Source organism: Simochromis diagramma, unplaced genomic scaffold, assembly GCF_900408965.1.
Source record: "Simochromis diagramma unplaced genomic scaffold, fSimDia1.1 OVJJ01000361.1, whole genome shotgun sequence".
NCBI lineage: Eukaryota > Metazoa > Chordata > Actinopteri > Cichliformes > Cichlidae > Simochromis > Simochromis diagramma.
Window position 1 is genome coordinate 7,436,226 of NW_024386860.1, and position 15,402 is coordinate 7,451,627.

The following is a 15,402-nucleotide window of genomic DNA, read 5'->3' on the forward strand; positions in this document are numbered from 1 at the left end:
TCAGCATCGTATAATCGTCTCTTCTACCTCCAGGTGTGATCTCAGTCTACTTTGAAGCCAACGTCACTTCAGACAGACCTCAAGGCTTCAATGCATCTTTCTGGGTTCGACGGTGTCAGCAGAGCTCTGATGAGGATGAAGATGGATCTGTATGTCCAGGTGGAGCCCAGTGCCAGGGTGGGCTCTGCCAGTGCCCTCAGGGATATGGGGGACCACACTGTGACCGGCTAGTGTGCCCACAGGATTGTGGAATAGCAGAAGGAAGAGGAACTTGTAATATAGTAAGAGCTGTGAACTTTTTTTTTAAAGTTTGCTTTTCTTAAATTTCCAAGTGTCTCTTTTGTCAAAAGTAAAACTTAATTAAATATACTGTGACATTTTTATTTTTATTTTATTTGTAACGCTCATAAAAACATATTTCTAGTTGTGTACTTGATAATTTTGGTGTTTTTCTTTTTTTGTTGACTTTCTTTTGTTTGTTTGGTTGGTTGGTTTTTGAGGGGGTTTTTTTGTTTAGGAAGTCAGTTTTAAAAAAATTATAAAATAAAACACAGAACATTAACCAGCATAACTCTGTTTGTGTTAGTCTCTGGGAGTGTGCGTGTGCTCAGAGAGCTGGGTTGGGTCAGACTGCTCTGTTCCTCGAGACTTCAACAGCTTGGTGTGGGAAACCTTACTGGACACACAGATGACTGTGGTAAGGACCAAAGAAAAACGAACGAGAACAATACTGAAGTGTGCATGGCTGACACAACGCAGCACATACAAATAAACATTGTGCTCCCCCCCCAACAGAACCAGGCCCACAGGTTCCTCCACAGGATGGGACACTCTCTGGTGTCTGGACCACAGGGCAACCTCTGGATGTATGGAGGGCTTTCTCTGACAGAGGGAATTCTGGGAAATGTCTATAGGTATGAAAGTGCAACAACAGTCTATAAATGCTTAGACAAAGAGCTTGTAAGAATCAATTTTCAGTAGTATTCATGTTTCAGGGTGGGGCACATGTGACTCAGGAGCTAGAATAGGTTGTCTATTAGAAGGTGAGAGGTTTGATACCTGGCTACTCTAGTCTTCATGTCAAAAGCATCTTTGGGTAAAATACTGAAGCCCAAGTTGCACTTGATGAATCTATCAGAGTGAGTGTGTATGAATGCTAAGTTGTATGCACTCAAATACATGTGTGTTTGTATAGGTGAATGGGTATGGTAGTAGAAATACATTTGTACTGCTCACAGTAGAAAAATGCCAATCAGGCAACAAGCCCATCCATTTGTGAAAACTACTGAAAACCTTCTGTCTTATTACTGTGAAAGTGTCATGTGTTTAACTCCTTGAAGGAGTTTGTTCATATTTGGGACAAACATTTGTTCAACTTTGGATCCGAATAAGTTACATTTTGATTTTGGTTTTATGGAATTGGTAACACGAATGTTGAATCTTGAAATGCATTGCTTTCTTTGCAGCAGCATCTTAAACATTTTGAAATATAATCTTCAACATTTTAAACTATCACAATCACCTTTATTGGCATAATAATAATAATAATAATAATATTCTGAGACTGTAGCATAGGAACAATAAAACTTACATAACTCTGTTGCATATATCTTGGCGTAGGCATCCAGCAACAAGTTGGTTAGGTAATCTCACAGTCACGTAGTGCAGTGTTGCCTCTGTATGTGTGTAATAATTCCTTCTGGTTGGTTTAGATATTCTGTGTTGGAACGTCGTTGGACACAAATGTTGACAAGCTCTGTGGAAGAAGGGTCGATGCCAAACCCTCGCTACCATCACGCCTCTGCAATGCTGAGTCATGAGTCTGGCTCTGGAGCCAATCACAACTTTATGTTGGTAGTAGGCGGGGTCACACAAGACGGCGTTTCCATGGATACCTGGACTCTCAATCTCAGCAGTTTAGTCTGGAGAGAGCACAAGGTTGGTATCTGACTTGATATGGAAATAAAGAATATGTGAAAAATCTTTTTTTTTTCTTTCTTTAACTAATGAATTTTCTTCTGCTGACAGAGCACAGTGCTTCCTCCAGTGGCAGGTCACACTTTAACTGTACGGCGAGACTGCTCTGTGCTGTTGATTGGTGGTTACTCTCCTGAAAATGGTTTCAATCACCATTTACTTGAGTTCAACCCTCAGTCTGGAAACTGGACCATTGCCCCCCACACTGGCACACCACCTACAGGTTTTTGAAGCCTTTCATAATGTCAATAACTCACTGATGCACCGCTTATTGTTATAACAATACAGAATCACATTGTGAAAATGCTTTTTAAAAAGAGACAAATATAGCTCTAAACACTCTTTTCATTGCACATAAACCTATTTTAGTTGCTTTGTTCTTGAATCAGGTTTGTATGGCCACACGGCAGTCTACCATGAACAGACTGATGCCATCTATGTCTTTGGAGGCTACCGCTTTCACGTGGAAAGTGTAGAGCCATCTGCTGAGCTCTACAGCCTGTATTACCCCAACCTCACCTGGTCTTTGCTGGCCACCTCTCAGGGTATTAAGGTAAGAAGTTGGAAAATCCAAGCAGTTGACATCCATCCATCCATCCACTTTAGAAAGATAATTTCTGTATTCCTGCTGTGTCATCTCTTTCCTGTGTAGCCCCTGTCCCGTTTCTTCCATGCTGCTGCACTGATTAAAGACACTATGGTGATTGTGGGCGGCAGGACAGAAGCAGAAGACTACAGTAACTCTGTCTCTCTGTACCAGATCAACTGTAACACCTGGATACAACCAGGTAACTATACATTTCTAGCTGCAGGTTAATTTGTAAATCATAAAACATCATAGGCTAATCTCTTCTCGTGTTTTTGTTTGTTTTTTTTAGTGTCAGCTGTTGGAGATCCGGTTAATGGTTCAGTGTCCCTTGCCATGACAAGCTGGGGCGGTCGTCTCTTCCTGTCAGGAGGCTTCAATGGCGTCACCCTTGGCAGACTCCTAACCCTGTCTGTGCCCTCTGACCCCTGCGCCCTTCTTCCCACACCAGAGGCTTGCAACACCACCACAGGCAGCTGCATATGGTGTAGAGGGAGCTGTGCTTCTTCTGACACTGCTGAGAGGTAACACGTTGTTTGACAGCAACTCTGAGCTTGAAGTTATGTGCAGCTATGAAATAAAATGCATATGACATTCACTTCTGTTCCTTGTTCTCCATCAGAATGGGATGCTTCACTGGACAGTCTCCCTGTTCTCCAACCCCTCGTGAGCCAGACCAATGTCGCAGACTCAAGACATGCAGTGAATGCCTTGCACGACACCCTAAAACATTTTCCAGTCAATCCCAGGTAACATGTAATGCCCCTTCTCAAACACAGTTAATCACTCAAAGAGAGACCGTTACTGTGAACTAAAGTCTGTTCTTAATAAATTCCCAGCCTGTTTTACAGTGTAAGTGGTGCACAAATTGTCCAGAGGGGGCTTGTATCAGCAGCTCTCTCAGCTGCACAGCTGTACATGACTGTCGAATCAACCAGCGAGAGATCTTCCTGTCCAGCAACTGCACTGAGACTAGCTGTGAGGCTTCTGACTGCCCCAAGTGTACAGCTTCTGGAAAATGCATGTGGACTCGCCAGTTCAAACGCACAGGTACCCAGGTTCAGATGATGTGTTTGTGTTACAGAAAATGAATTTTATGATTAATAAATATTTTCCAATAAGAAATGTTGACCCCCTTCTCTTTTTCTCTTTTCCCCTCTCCTCCAGGCGAAACGAGGCGCATCTTGAGTGTGAATCCCACTTATGACTGGACATGTTTCAGCTACGCTCTGCTCAACGTCTCACCCATGCAGGTGGAGTCATCCCCTCCTCTGCCGTGCCCTCCGCCATGCCACAGTCTCCATAACTGCAGCCTTTGTCTGAGCTCCAATGGCTCTGATGGGGGCTGGCAGCACTGTGTGTGGAGCATGGCCCTGCAGCGGGTAAGATTGTCATCATCATAAGATCAGGTCACAATATCACTGCTATAGCAATGCAATTAAAGAATAACTTAAAAAAGAGCTACTTCAACAACCTCCAACAAAGCTCAATATGCAAGAAAATAGTTCCAACTGAAGGTGGAAACGACCAGTTGAAGCAAAAAAACCACTAACAAGTGCAAACAGGATGTGAAGGGGGCAATATTAGCGATCGGTGTTGTGCTGTCAAAGTGTGAAAGAACCGCTCTACCCAGTGTCGCCGTAGCACTCGCTAATTTCACTGCAGGTTGCACATGACAGAAAGACCAAACAGTGGATGTAGTTGTCTTTTATTTGGCTAAAGATATGATGCAATACAGATTGTGTTGAAATTGGCTTTGACCAGCTGGTTAAGACTTTACTCAAGAAATGATATCCCAGGTAGAAAACATTTTTCAGTTTCTCATGTAACAAAGTAGTGGTTTACATGTTCTCCTAACAAGTAGCAGATCTCTATCCCAATTCTGGGTGGATAGTTTTATGGTTGCATCAGGAAGAGTGTCTAATGTAAAAAATCTACCAGATCAAACATGATGAGCCACTGTGGCGACTCCTTGTAAGTGAGGGAGCAGTTGAAATTAGCTCTGATAATGCATTATTTAACAGTAGCTAAGCTAAATTTTTGTGCTTAGGTTTGACTTTACTCTCACTGGATGTGGTGCTGTGTCACTACTATTGCACTGTGTTGCTGCTACCTCTGGCACCTTGTTTTAGTAGATTGCTAAGGTTAGCATCAGTGATAGTAGCTCATTGGAAGGAAGGATAGAAAATGCAGTTCATTTACTTACACTTATAAATGTTGCTGTGCGCAACCATCATTAAAATGTTCCTATATTTTTTATGTTGTAGTGTTATCATTAAAACATATGTTTTCTGAAAATATTGTGACATAACTTTGAGGCTGTATCACCCACCCCTGATTGGAATGTTGGACTTTAAGTTAATTTATTTTCTTTTTAATTTAACTGAGCAAATCTCTTTCCCCTTCCTGTAGTGCATGAGCCCATCTTTTGTGCCCCTCCGGTGTGAGGCAGGCCAGTGCGGTCGACTGCTTTCTAGGGGAGACTCCTGCTCTCCCCAGTGCTCCCAGCTCACTCAGTGCTCCCAGTGCATTGCTAGGCCTCAGTGTGGTTGGTGTTCTTCTCGCGGTGGCAATGGGGCTGGACGCTGCCTACAGGGAGGACTTGATGGTGAGAACAATGTTAAATGTTGAAGAAGCTGAGCATCTTGGCATGTTATGAGTGGATTGTTTTGTTATTTATCAGCATACCTCTGTGTCTTTCTCTCCCCCCCCCCCCCCCCCCCCCCCTCCACAGGTGTGAGTGAGGGTGTCTGCCCTTTGACAAACAGCAGCTGGTCTTTTCTCCATTGTCCAGAGGAGGATGAATGCGCCAACGGTCATCACAACTGTAACAGCACTCAGGACTGCCACGATCTGCCACAAGGATACCACTGCACCTGCAAACAGGGTTACATACTTAGCAGGTAATATAAGAGGATAGTTTGAACTTTATTGTATAGTGACTGAAGAAGTTCACTGAAATCTCCGCTTTTTGCGTCCTTCTGTGCAGTATTTCTGGTCAGTGTGAGCCAGTGTGTGCACAAGGCTGTGTGAATGGGACATGCACATCCCCTGGAGTTTGCCAGTGTCACTTTGGCTTTGTAGGGGATAACTGCTCCTCTCAGTGCAGCTGCAACAAACACAGCAACTGTGCTGGTGTTAACAAACCAGATGTTTGTTTGGAGTGTCACAATAACACCATGGTAAGTGCTTATAATAATCTACATTCACGTGCCTTAAACGTTTTGTTTTTTTTTCCCCCATATTCAGTAATCCACTTTGTTTCCTCTATGCCCCAAATCTAGGGTAAACATTGTGAGAAGTGTAAGCCTCTGTTTGTGGGCTCTGCCAAGGGGGGTGGCACTTGCCATCCATGTCGGGAATTTTGCAAGGGAAACAGCGCTGTGTGTCTATCCCGGGATGAACTTAAGAAGGCACAGGAAACTCCACAATTATATCCTCTTGACCCTAACAGCGTAAGTAACTGAAATCCGTGAGGGTTTGTGTATGTGAATATATTTATATAAAAAAAAACAGACACAAACCACTTCAGTTTTAAAGTTCTGTCACTTTTTGTCCTCCTATTAGATTCAGTCCTGGGTGTCTGAGGGTCCAACAGAGGAGAATGCTGTATGTGTAAATTGTCAGAACAACAGCGTAGGGGATCGGTGTGAGAGCTGCCTTAGTGGCTACTTCCTGCTGCAGGGGAAGTGTGAGAAGTGAGTAAAATCTGCTGCTGAGCTGTCACTGGAGTGTTATTATATAAAGTTATTATATAAAGTTTTAATGTGTGATTTTGATTACTCAATACCTGGTCTGTCAGTTATAATCAGCAGATGTGTCTTTTACTATTAAGAGAAATGCTTATACATGCACAGTTGTAGTGAATGTTAATTTCTCCTCTTCATCACAGGTGTCAGTGTAATGGCCATGCAGACACATGCAATGAACACGATGGCACAGGCTGCCCCTGCCAAAACAACACAGAGACCTCCTCCTGCCTCAGCAGCCCCCAGAGTGATCGCAAAGATTGCTACAGACAACAGGTATGTGCATGCTGGAGTTCACAGTTTCCACTTTTTACAGTTTTGACTTGTTGAAATCCACATTTTTCTTTTTCTTTTTTTTTGTCAGTGAATGAAACATGCTTAAATTCTGTGTTTTACTCTTTCATTTAGTGTGCAAAGTGCAAGGATTCTTTCAATGGTACACCAGTGAATGGGCGTCAGTGCTACCGTCAGTTTAATGTGGACACAGAGTGCTGCTTTGACCCCACATCGCAGACCAACTGCTTTCATGATCCCACCATTCGCAACCTGCCCAAGGGGCGCACTGTATTCTTTGCTGCCCAGCCAAAGTTCACCAATGTGGACATTCGGGTCACCATTGATGTCACTTTTGGTGAGGTGGAGGTGTACGTGTCCAACTCTCATGACACCTTCATTGTGGACGTAGATCGATACACAGGGATTCACACCATCAAGATCGAGGAGGAATCTGTAGTTCCAGGGAAAACTGCCGGGACAGAAAAGGATTCACCTCCGTCCCCTATAAAGGTGTTTGCCAACACCTCATCCAACTTTGCAGGTTCTGTGCTTTCCCAAAGCCTGCAAGCAAAACCTCCAGGAGCGGAAAGGGAAATTAGAGAGGAACGTGCTGAAGGACTCATCACCTATATCACCGTGTGGAAACCCCAGACGGTGCTGATTGTCCGTGGTGTTCGAGATCGTGTGGTGATCACCTTCCCCCATGAGGTGCACTCCTTGAAATCTAGTCGCTTTTACATCGCTCTGAGAGGTGTTGGAACTGAAGAGAGACAAGGAGAGTCCCAGGGCCTGCTGTTTCTGCGACAGGACCAAGCCCACATTGACCTTTTTGTCTTCTTCTCTGTCTTCTTCTCCTGCTTTTTCCTCTTCCTGTCTGTCTGCGTCCTCCTGTGGAAGGTTAAGCAGTTCCTGGACTTCCGTCGGGAGCAGCGTCGCCACATTCAGGAGATGACAAAGATGGCATCAAGGCCTTTTGCTAAGCTCACTATATACCTTGAGCCGGAGGAACCTCAGCTCATCTACTTGCCTTCATCTGGTGGAGGGGTAGGGGGCAGCACTGTGTCGCTTGCTCATGCCCGCACAAGCAAGTTAAGTGGAGTGGTGGTTGGCCAGAGGGGCAGAGCAGGACCTGTCTCTTATAAACATGACCCATCCTCCGGACCCACAGCCCATCACCACCATCACCTCACCTTGGGTGGAGGAGGCAACAGCGGCCAGCATTTACCACTGCACTACCTGAACACCCATCATTATGCCAGTACCACAGCTGGCAACCCAGCCTCACATCATCACCACCCATCCACATACAGCGCTTACCAGCACTTTTGCCGTCCTGACCCTTTCCTCTCTCAGCTTATGGGCTTTTCCTATTCCTCCTTCAAGGTGGGGCCCATTACCCTGGAGCCCACAGATGATGGTATGGCTGGAGTGGCTACAGTCCTCTTCCAGCTGCCGGGGGGTGTCTTGGCTCCGAACCGCGCCTGTCTGGGCTCCGCACTGGTTACTTTGCGACAGAACCTGCAGGAATACTGTGGCCACGGCAATGGAGGCGGGCATCCAGGAGCGGGTGCAGGCCGCAAGGGGCTGCTGGGGCATCAGCACCTGACCACTATGGCTATGTAGAGAAACAAGTAACATTTTTATGAGAGATAGAATAAGTCTTTAAAGGGTTTGGTATATAATAAATTAATTTTGAAAGAAACAGCCACAAGGCAATGACAACATCCAGAAGTAAGAGCAACTTGAGCATTTTGAAGAGATGTACATATACTGTATAATGAATTTAAAGTGTCTTTTATTCTATTATGTGTTGCTATACTGTATTTCAGTGCTTCACATGACCAAGCCAGCTGTCTCTAGAATACACTACAACTGCTATACGTATCAGCAAAATGCGTCACATCGTGTCTGTGATCACTAAAGAGGTATGAGTGCACTCGACAGATTATGCGACTGAAGACTGAAGCTGGACTCTTGTTAAAATTATTCTCATTGACCAACAGAGGTGTAAAACCATGTGCTTGCTTTGAACCAACATGTGCTTTATACCCCCCTCCCCCAAAAAGTGACAATCAGAATTGCCATTGAGAACAAAAGACTTGATTTCGGCATAATGTGCAACATTTTGATTGTCAGCGCAGGAAAAAAGTCTGAGTTACTTGTGAGATGGTTTTTATATCATAGTCTTTATGAATGATTTATTAATTGTAGCTAAGTATATGGCAGGCTTCTAAGCTACACGTTTATGTTAAACAGACTCAGTATGTTTCCGCATATGCATTCACCTGCTCTGTTACGTTATACATCTTTTTGCTCGTCTGCCTTCACTTCTTGCCTTGTCTGTCAGATGACTTACACTGAATACTTGTGTTAATGGAAATGTGTTTGGTGCAGCTCCTGGAAGATGTTAAAGTGACATTTAGAGTTTTCTTTCATGAGTTGTTTTGAATTGAGAAGTTGTGAAGGATAATGTTTTCAGTATCGTTTTTGCACTCACGACACTACACTAACTTAACAGAACTCGTCCATTAAAATGAAGAAATTGTCCTTTTTTATGATTATTTTTTGTTCACATTAAATGTGTGTCGGTGTTGAGATGGTTCATTAAGCTGCCTTTTTTATGGCAGCTTGCCTTCTTAGGTGATTGTATGCACCAATCAAACTATGGTCTAACTAAAAATAAATAAATACAGTATGAACAGTTACATTTCATTAACAGTGGAAAGTGTTACATTAGAAAGTTCTCCTGGTGAGAGGTTTGTAAAGGTTTTGCAGCATTATTTTAATTGAATTACATGTTCACTGGTTTGTGTTAACGGGAGTATTTTGATTTACTTTTTTGCACTGCACAGAGCCACGGGGCTTTAAAATTCATGTGAAACACAAGAGCGGGGTGTCATCCATGCTCGGATGGCAAACATTGTCGTGGACGAACTCAGAATGGTGCTACTGGCGTTTTGTTTTTCTTTTCTTTTTTTCCATTTTTTTTGGGTAGTTCAGCAAAATAAAGCTCATATGAATACTGTCACTATTTATAGCAACCATGCCCAAATGAGCATTAAAATTGTTGTGTCTTGTATCTCTGTAATTTTTTTTAACATGCTTTATTTTTGTACATAACTTTTATTGTGTTTGTATTTTCGTTTTCAAAGAAGGGAACAGTGTTGTACAGATGATTGTGTGAGGAGTCTGTCTTGAGTCAGCTGAAATAAAGTCTGTGGAACATGATTATGCGCTTTTTTTTTCTGTTACAAGTAAAAATACTTTAATATTTAAAAGCTGTAAAATTCTGGTGTTTGTGGCTCAGACATTAATCTTGTCACGTTGACCACAAGAAACCTAGCAATGGCTTACAACTGAAGTTTTAGTAAAAATAAGCGTGCTGTAATGGTAACGTTTTAATGTTGAGGTAAAAGTAATTTACAGTGATTTTAAATTTTTAAATCTGACAGTTAAGAGTTCAAAACTGCAAATGACTTGCCCAGAAGGTACTGCCTAATACATCGGTGTAACTTTGTGCTGAACATTGGGGGGGGTCAAGATCTCTGTCTAAATAAATAAATCTGGGTAAATTCCTAGATGATTAAACATGCAACTAATTTGATGTTAATACCTGAAAGGAGTAAAGAAAACAGCCTATTTATGCAAGATAATTCATAATTTTATTAGGGGGTTATATTGGTTGGGTCTTTTTATGGGGGGTCATAACCCCTCTCCTCCCCCCCCCTGGAAATTACGCCCCTGGCCCAATATGATATTTTGGAGGAGAGCTGGAAAACCCTACAACATATTTATACCTGGTACAGACTAATGTGCTTCTAATTGAGAAGCCTAAGTATTTCAAGTTCTTGCATACATTTTCTGATGCAACACATCAACAGTGATGCAATCTGGTTTCAGTGAGTGTTTCGGGTCGTTCAACGTCATACACCCTCACCCGTGCAACCCAGGCACTGGCTGTCCAAGTAGCAATTGTCATCCATGGATTGGTCCGCTTGATCCATAGGCTGCTTGGCACCTTTTCTGCTGCATCTGTGTCGTTCTTGATTGCTCTATGGTTTTTGAGTCCTCTAGTGCCCAGACACTTCAGTGCCTGCAGAGACTGGCCTGCAAAGCCTCTGCATCTTTACCTCCCCTGGCCCTGCTTTGGCATTCAAGGCAACAGCAAATCAAATAACCACTTGCCATCAAGGATATGTATCTGACAAATCTACAGCAACTGTGTAATGCTCTCATGTCAATATGTAATGTTCCCAAAACTTTGTTGATTCTATACCATGAATAATTAGGACAAAGGAGGTAGTAACGCAGTATTATTAAGGTGAACTTAACGAATTGACCAGTGAGAATTTGTTAAAACTGAGGATATTTTTCTTTTTGTAGTTTTTTTTTTTTTTTTTAATCTTTCTTAACCCATCTACATCACGTATAGCATGACAGATAAGTTATGATGCAGGATGGCGTGATTTGTTGTGATGCTTGTTTTTTGTAGCTGTCACTTTAAAAGCGGGTTCAAGGTAAACAAGGCTGATGTGCTCTGGTTGGCCAGCACCAGAGGAAGTGTGCGGTGCTCTTCCTGTGTTTTTATCCATTTATAACTGATGCAGGCTGCCAGTAAATGGTCGCTTAAATGTGAAGAAGCTGCTGCGGCTTAAGCGCCCGATTTAACACTGTGAGTCTCTTCTTTGTGGCGGAATATAAGCGAAACGGTGACAGTTGCACAGCTGTAGGAAAGTAAACGGCGTTAGCCTATTGCTAGGCTAATGCTTCTTAGCTAATGTGAGCTAACAAAGATCAGATAACCAGAGTCAGGGAATATTTAGATGACGCTTGCTTCTGTTCCCTGTGTTTCTCGGACTGCCTTTTTAAATCTAAGTGTCCATCGAGATATTCGACATAACGGTGTTTTCCTCTGCTCCACAGCACGCCACGACGAAACCCTAATGGTGATTACGTGAAGATGAAATCCACAAAAGGGGAGGCAAAGACAGAAGAGACACAAAGCGATGCGGTCACTATTAAAGCTGAGCATAAATTAGAGCAGGGGAGTGATGGCGAGGAAGGCTTCAGTGAAGTATACACTAATGGGCACGGCCTCAATATCCAGATAAAGGAGGAGCCACATTCGCAGGAGATCAGCGAGGAGCACAGTGAAGACACAGAAGACACTAAGCCTGACACTATTACAGATGCTTATATTTCACAAGGACACATAAAGGAGGAGTTTGACTCCTGCCATCCACCACATTATGAATTTACTGAAGCTGCTGTCAAGGAGGAGCCGGAGTCGTGGGTCAAAGAAGAGAGAGAGAGTGAAGAAGAGGTGGAGGATGCAAGCAGCGCCCGAGAGGGGTTTGAAGAGGGAGAGGAGGCTTGCAGAGGTAGAGACCGGCCTTAAGTCTGGGTCTTTTTGCTTTTAGTTGTTATTCACCTTTTCCAAATTTTACAAATAGCCAGTTTTAGCTTGAAAAGTATGTATAAGAAACACATTAATGCAAGCTCTAGAGGTGTATCTGCATTTACATTTTTTTAATCAGCTGAGGGTTAAATACATATGTTTTTAAAAAGTTAAGAAATAACAGGAGCACTGTTAGTGATCCTTAAGCTAGACACCCTCATTGAAGGGAATAGCAAGACAAGAAAATGGAAAGATTCGGACCAAAAGTTACATTACATTAAAAAATCCAGATCCAGCCACTGAATATATAGTTATAGTCAGAAGTTTACATAGTCTCATCATGGGCATGAATTTAGGGCTTTAAATTATTTATTTGAACTGCTCTTTTTCAAGAGTGGAATTATCTTACAGCATACATCTTTAATAATTTTAAAAACAAAAATTGGGTGCAAATTGGGTGACACAGCTTAAATGTCTTTATTATAAATCAAGAGAGTTTCCTATTACTGTAACAGGAAAAGTCTAATCATACATTCTTACCTTTGCTTGATGTGACTCCTGTCTATTTTTTTGTCACTCCTATGTAGAGTCATCATCTGAGTTTTTTCCATGTCCGCACTGCACTGTCTCCTTTACTGACTTGGACTTCCTGGAGAAGCATGTTAAGTGGGTCCATCAGAAACAGTACCTTGCGAAACTCAACACGTGCTTCTCAAGCCGCACACTAAATCTCATCCCCAAATACAGCTGCGGTGCATGCAGCAGTACCTTTAACTCTAAAGTACACCTCAGGGTCCACGTACGTGAAGTCCACCCTTCTGCCCCTCCCCGCAGGCTTCACCCTTGCCCAACCTGTGCTCGCAGCTTCCAGTACCTGAAGAACCTAAAAAATCACTGTCAGCGCTGGCACAACATGTCTGTGGTTACTAGAGGAGGATATCTCAGTTGTGCTGATTGTGGGAAGAGTTTCAAAACTACCTGGGGCCAAGGACCTCATTTGTGTCATGAACTAGATAGCACAGAGCCTGAAGATAAACCAATCTGTCTGGATACTGGTGTGGAGTGTCCAGAATGTGGTAAGAAAGTGCGCACACCTCAAAGCCTGGAAGACCACATGCGCACCCACACAGGCGACCGGCCGTTTGTCTGCAAGGATTGCGGCAGGAGGTTTGTAGAGCGCAGCGGCTGGCGACAACACATGAAAATACACACAGGGGAGAAGCCCTACAAATGTCAAGTGTGTGAGAAAGCCTTTTTAAGGTCGCACCATCTTAAGTGCCATTTAACCACACACTCTGGCAAGAAGGAATATTCCTGCTCGGAATGTGGAAAGGAGTTTGGATTGAAGTCTAGCCTGGATCTACACCTGAGGACACATTCAAGTGAAAGACCCTTCCACTGCAATGTGTGCGGGAAAAATTTTAACACTCAGAGAAACCTGAGGGTTCACACTAAACTTCATACCAACGAGAAAGCTCATCAGTGCGGAGACTGCGGGTTGAAGATCGGAGATCTTGGCGCTTTAAAAATACACTTACGAACACACACTGGTGAAAGGCCTTACCACTGCACTGTCTGCGGCAGTAGGTTCATTCGCCTTGCCCATTTAAGAAATCACCAACGCACCCACACTGGTGAGAGACCCTACAAATGTACTGAATGCGATAAGAGTTTCACACAGTCCGGTGACTTGGTGAAACACAAACGGATACACTCTGGGGAAAAGCCCTTTGAATGTCCCGAGTGCCACCGCTGTTACACTTCATCTGGTGATCTGGGGAAGCACAGGAGGAGTCACACTAACCTGCGCCCCTACACATGTCAAGAATGTGGGAAAAGCTTTCGACTGTCGGGCCATTTGAAAACTCACATGTTAACTCACACGGGCGAGAAGCCGTATTCTTGCCCTAAATGCCTCCGCAGGTTTGCCCGCTCTCACCATCTTTCCGGTCACGTTGCCAAATGCCGCTAAGCTTTAAAGAGAAGATTGTAAATAGGACAGTGCTGACTTTAAGTTGCAAGTAAAAGTACACTACCCAGTCTGTTTTTGTTTGGTTTTTTTAAATGAATGTGTTAAAACAAACTCTTACCTGTAAATGTAATGCATGACATTTTTTACCCATCAAAAGTAAAAGGCTGTTGTCACGCTGCTGGAGCGGCGTGGGGAACCAAGTTTGTGTAAAAACCTGAGTTCAAATCTCAGTGAGCTCGATATAAAGGTCAGAGGTCAGCATTTCTGAAAATCATCTAGTATTTTCAAATGTATAGCATAGGTCCATCTACAAGGAGGCTGCTGGGTAGAACTGGTGGTTGCCAGTAGTTTTTCTTTTAACGGCACTGTCGCAACAATAATCTGTTTTTGCAAAACACTATAAAGATAGCTTGAACTAATCATATGAAATTCTGCTAATGGATTGTTTTTGTTCTTCCACTTGTTGATTACTAAATTATCTGTAATACATCAATGAAAGTTTGAAGTGCAAGGTGTATCCCTGTATTTATTGCTTTTATATATTTATTTTTAGTATTATATTTTATTGTCTTTAATTTATATAATTAATGTTGTGAATGGTTTTAATGTCATTCTGTGTCGTTTTGGTTTTGCTGTGTGAAGCGCTTTAAGCTGCATGTTTGTCTGAATGTTTGTGTGTAAATAAAGTGAAGTTGAGTCAGTTTATGTGACGAACGCATTAACACTGAGTCACGTGTGAGATCTAGCATCAACCTAACACACGCAGAACAGATCATCTTACAAATGCAGAATTAGCTTATGATTGGTGTTTTTGCCCCCCCCGACTTGGCAGTAAATAGGTTATGTTAGGTTGGTTTTTTTGCACTGAAAAAAGAAGGAATCTAATTACTTCACCATCTTAAAAATAATAAGCAGAAGTAGAAGTAAGAGTGTAGACTGTTATTTTTTTTAGTAGCTGGCTAATTCATTGGCCAAAATTGTGTAATTATTTTGGGAGATGATTATATTCTTGAAAACCTATTGTGCATGTAGGACACATACAAAAATTCTGGATATTCTTCCTGTACAGTTGGATTATTATTAAATCAGTCTTGCATTTTAATGCCTTAATACAGTTTCTTTTATCCTTATACTGCAATGTTGTGTGGGCAGCCACTTGTCCCACCAATCTTAATAAAATTAAAAGAATTTTGAGAATAATTTGTTGCTAATGTTTTTTAAGACATTTTTTTGGTTTTAGTTGAATGTTCCTCAGTCTGACGGTATTGAAGCTTCCTCTGAGGTATGTAAGAAATTTCTGAATTTCTTTGTGGAAAAGGTGAATAACACCAGGGCTCAGAAAACACCACCTGCTCTTGACCCTTCAGTCCCTGTTTCTTGCTGTGCTGTTTTCTACCAGTTTAAGCCTGTAACTTTCTCTTTATTCTATGAGGTTGTTAGTCAT

At 42.6% G+C, this 15,402-nt stretch overlaps 2 protein-coding genes across 3 annotated transcripts in view; both read left to right on the top strand.

Annotated features, from left to right (window-relative positions):
• The window catches only part of LOC120732546 (multiple epidermal growth factor-like domains protein 8), a 26,659-nt gene extending 16,843 nt beyond the window's left edge, over nt 1-9,816 (top strand). For both annotated transcript variants that reach the window (XM_040030223.1, XM_040030222.1), the window contains 18 exons: nt 34-281; nt 587-697; nt 796-914; nt 1,713-1,938; nt 2,029-2,200; nt 2,367-2,530; nt 2,630-2,765; nt 2,856-3,087; nt 3,186-3,312; nt 3,403-3,613; nt 3,731-3,945; nt 4,976-5,171; nt 5,298-5,466; nt 5,553-5,745; nt 5,848-6,018; nt 6,131-6,261; nt 6,456-6,588; nt 6,721-9,816. In XM_040030223.1, the coding sequence (XP_039886157.1) occupies nt 34-281; nt 587-697; nt 796-914; nt 1,713-1,938; nt 2,029-2,200; nt 2,367-2,530; nt 2,630-2,765; nt 2,856-3,087; nt 3,186-3,312; nt 3,403-3,613; nt 3,731-3,945; nt 4,976-5,171; nt 5,298-5,466; nt 5,553-5,745; nt 5,848-6,018; nt 6,131-6,261; nt 6,456-6,588; nt 6,721-8,211 (4,445 nt within the window). In that variant the 3' untranslated portion in view covers nt 8,212-9,816. The remainder of the gene's footprint in view (nt 1-33; nt 282-586; nt 698-795; nt 915-1,712; nt 1,939-2,028; nt 2,201-2,366; nt 2,531-2,629; nt 2,766-2,855; nt 3,088-3,185; nt 3,313-3,402; nt 3,614-3,730; nt 3,946-4,975; nt 5,172-5,297; nt 5,467-5,552; nt 5,746-5,847; nt 6,019-6,130; nt 6,262-6,455; nt 6,589-6,720) is intronic.
• Nucleotides 9,817-11,143: 1,327 nt separating this feature from the next.
• LOC120732549 (oocyte zinc finger protein XlCOF6) lies at nt 11,144-15,158 on the top strand. The gene is made up of 3 exons (XM_040030225.1): nt 11,144-11,260; nt 11,512-11,969; nt 12,574-15,158. Exons 2-3 carry the CDS (start codon nt 11,549-11,551, stop codon nt 13,956-13,958), a joined length of 1,806 nt encoding a protein of 601 aa, XP_039886159.1. The 5' UTR covers nt 11,144-11,260; nt 11,512-11,548; the 3' UTR covers nt 13,959-15,158.
• Nucleotides 15,159-15,402: the final 244 nt, after the last annotated feature.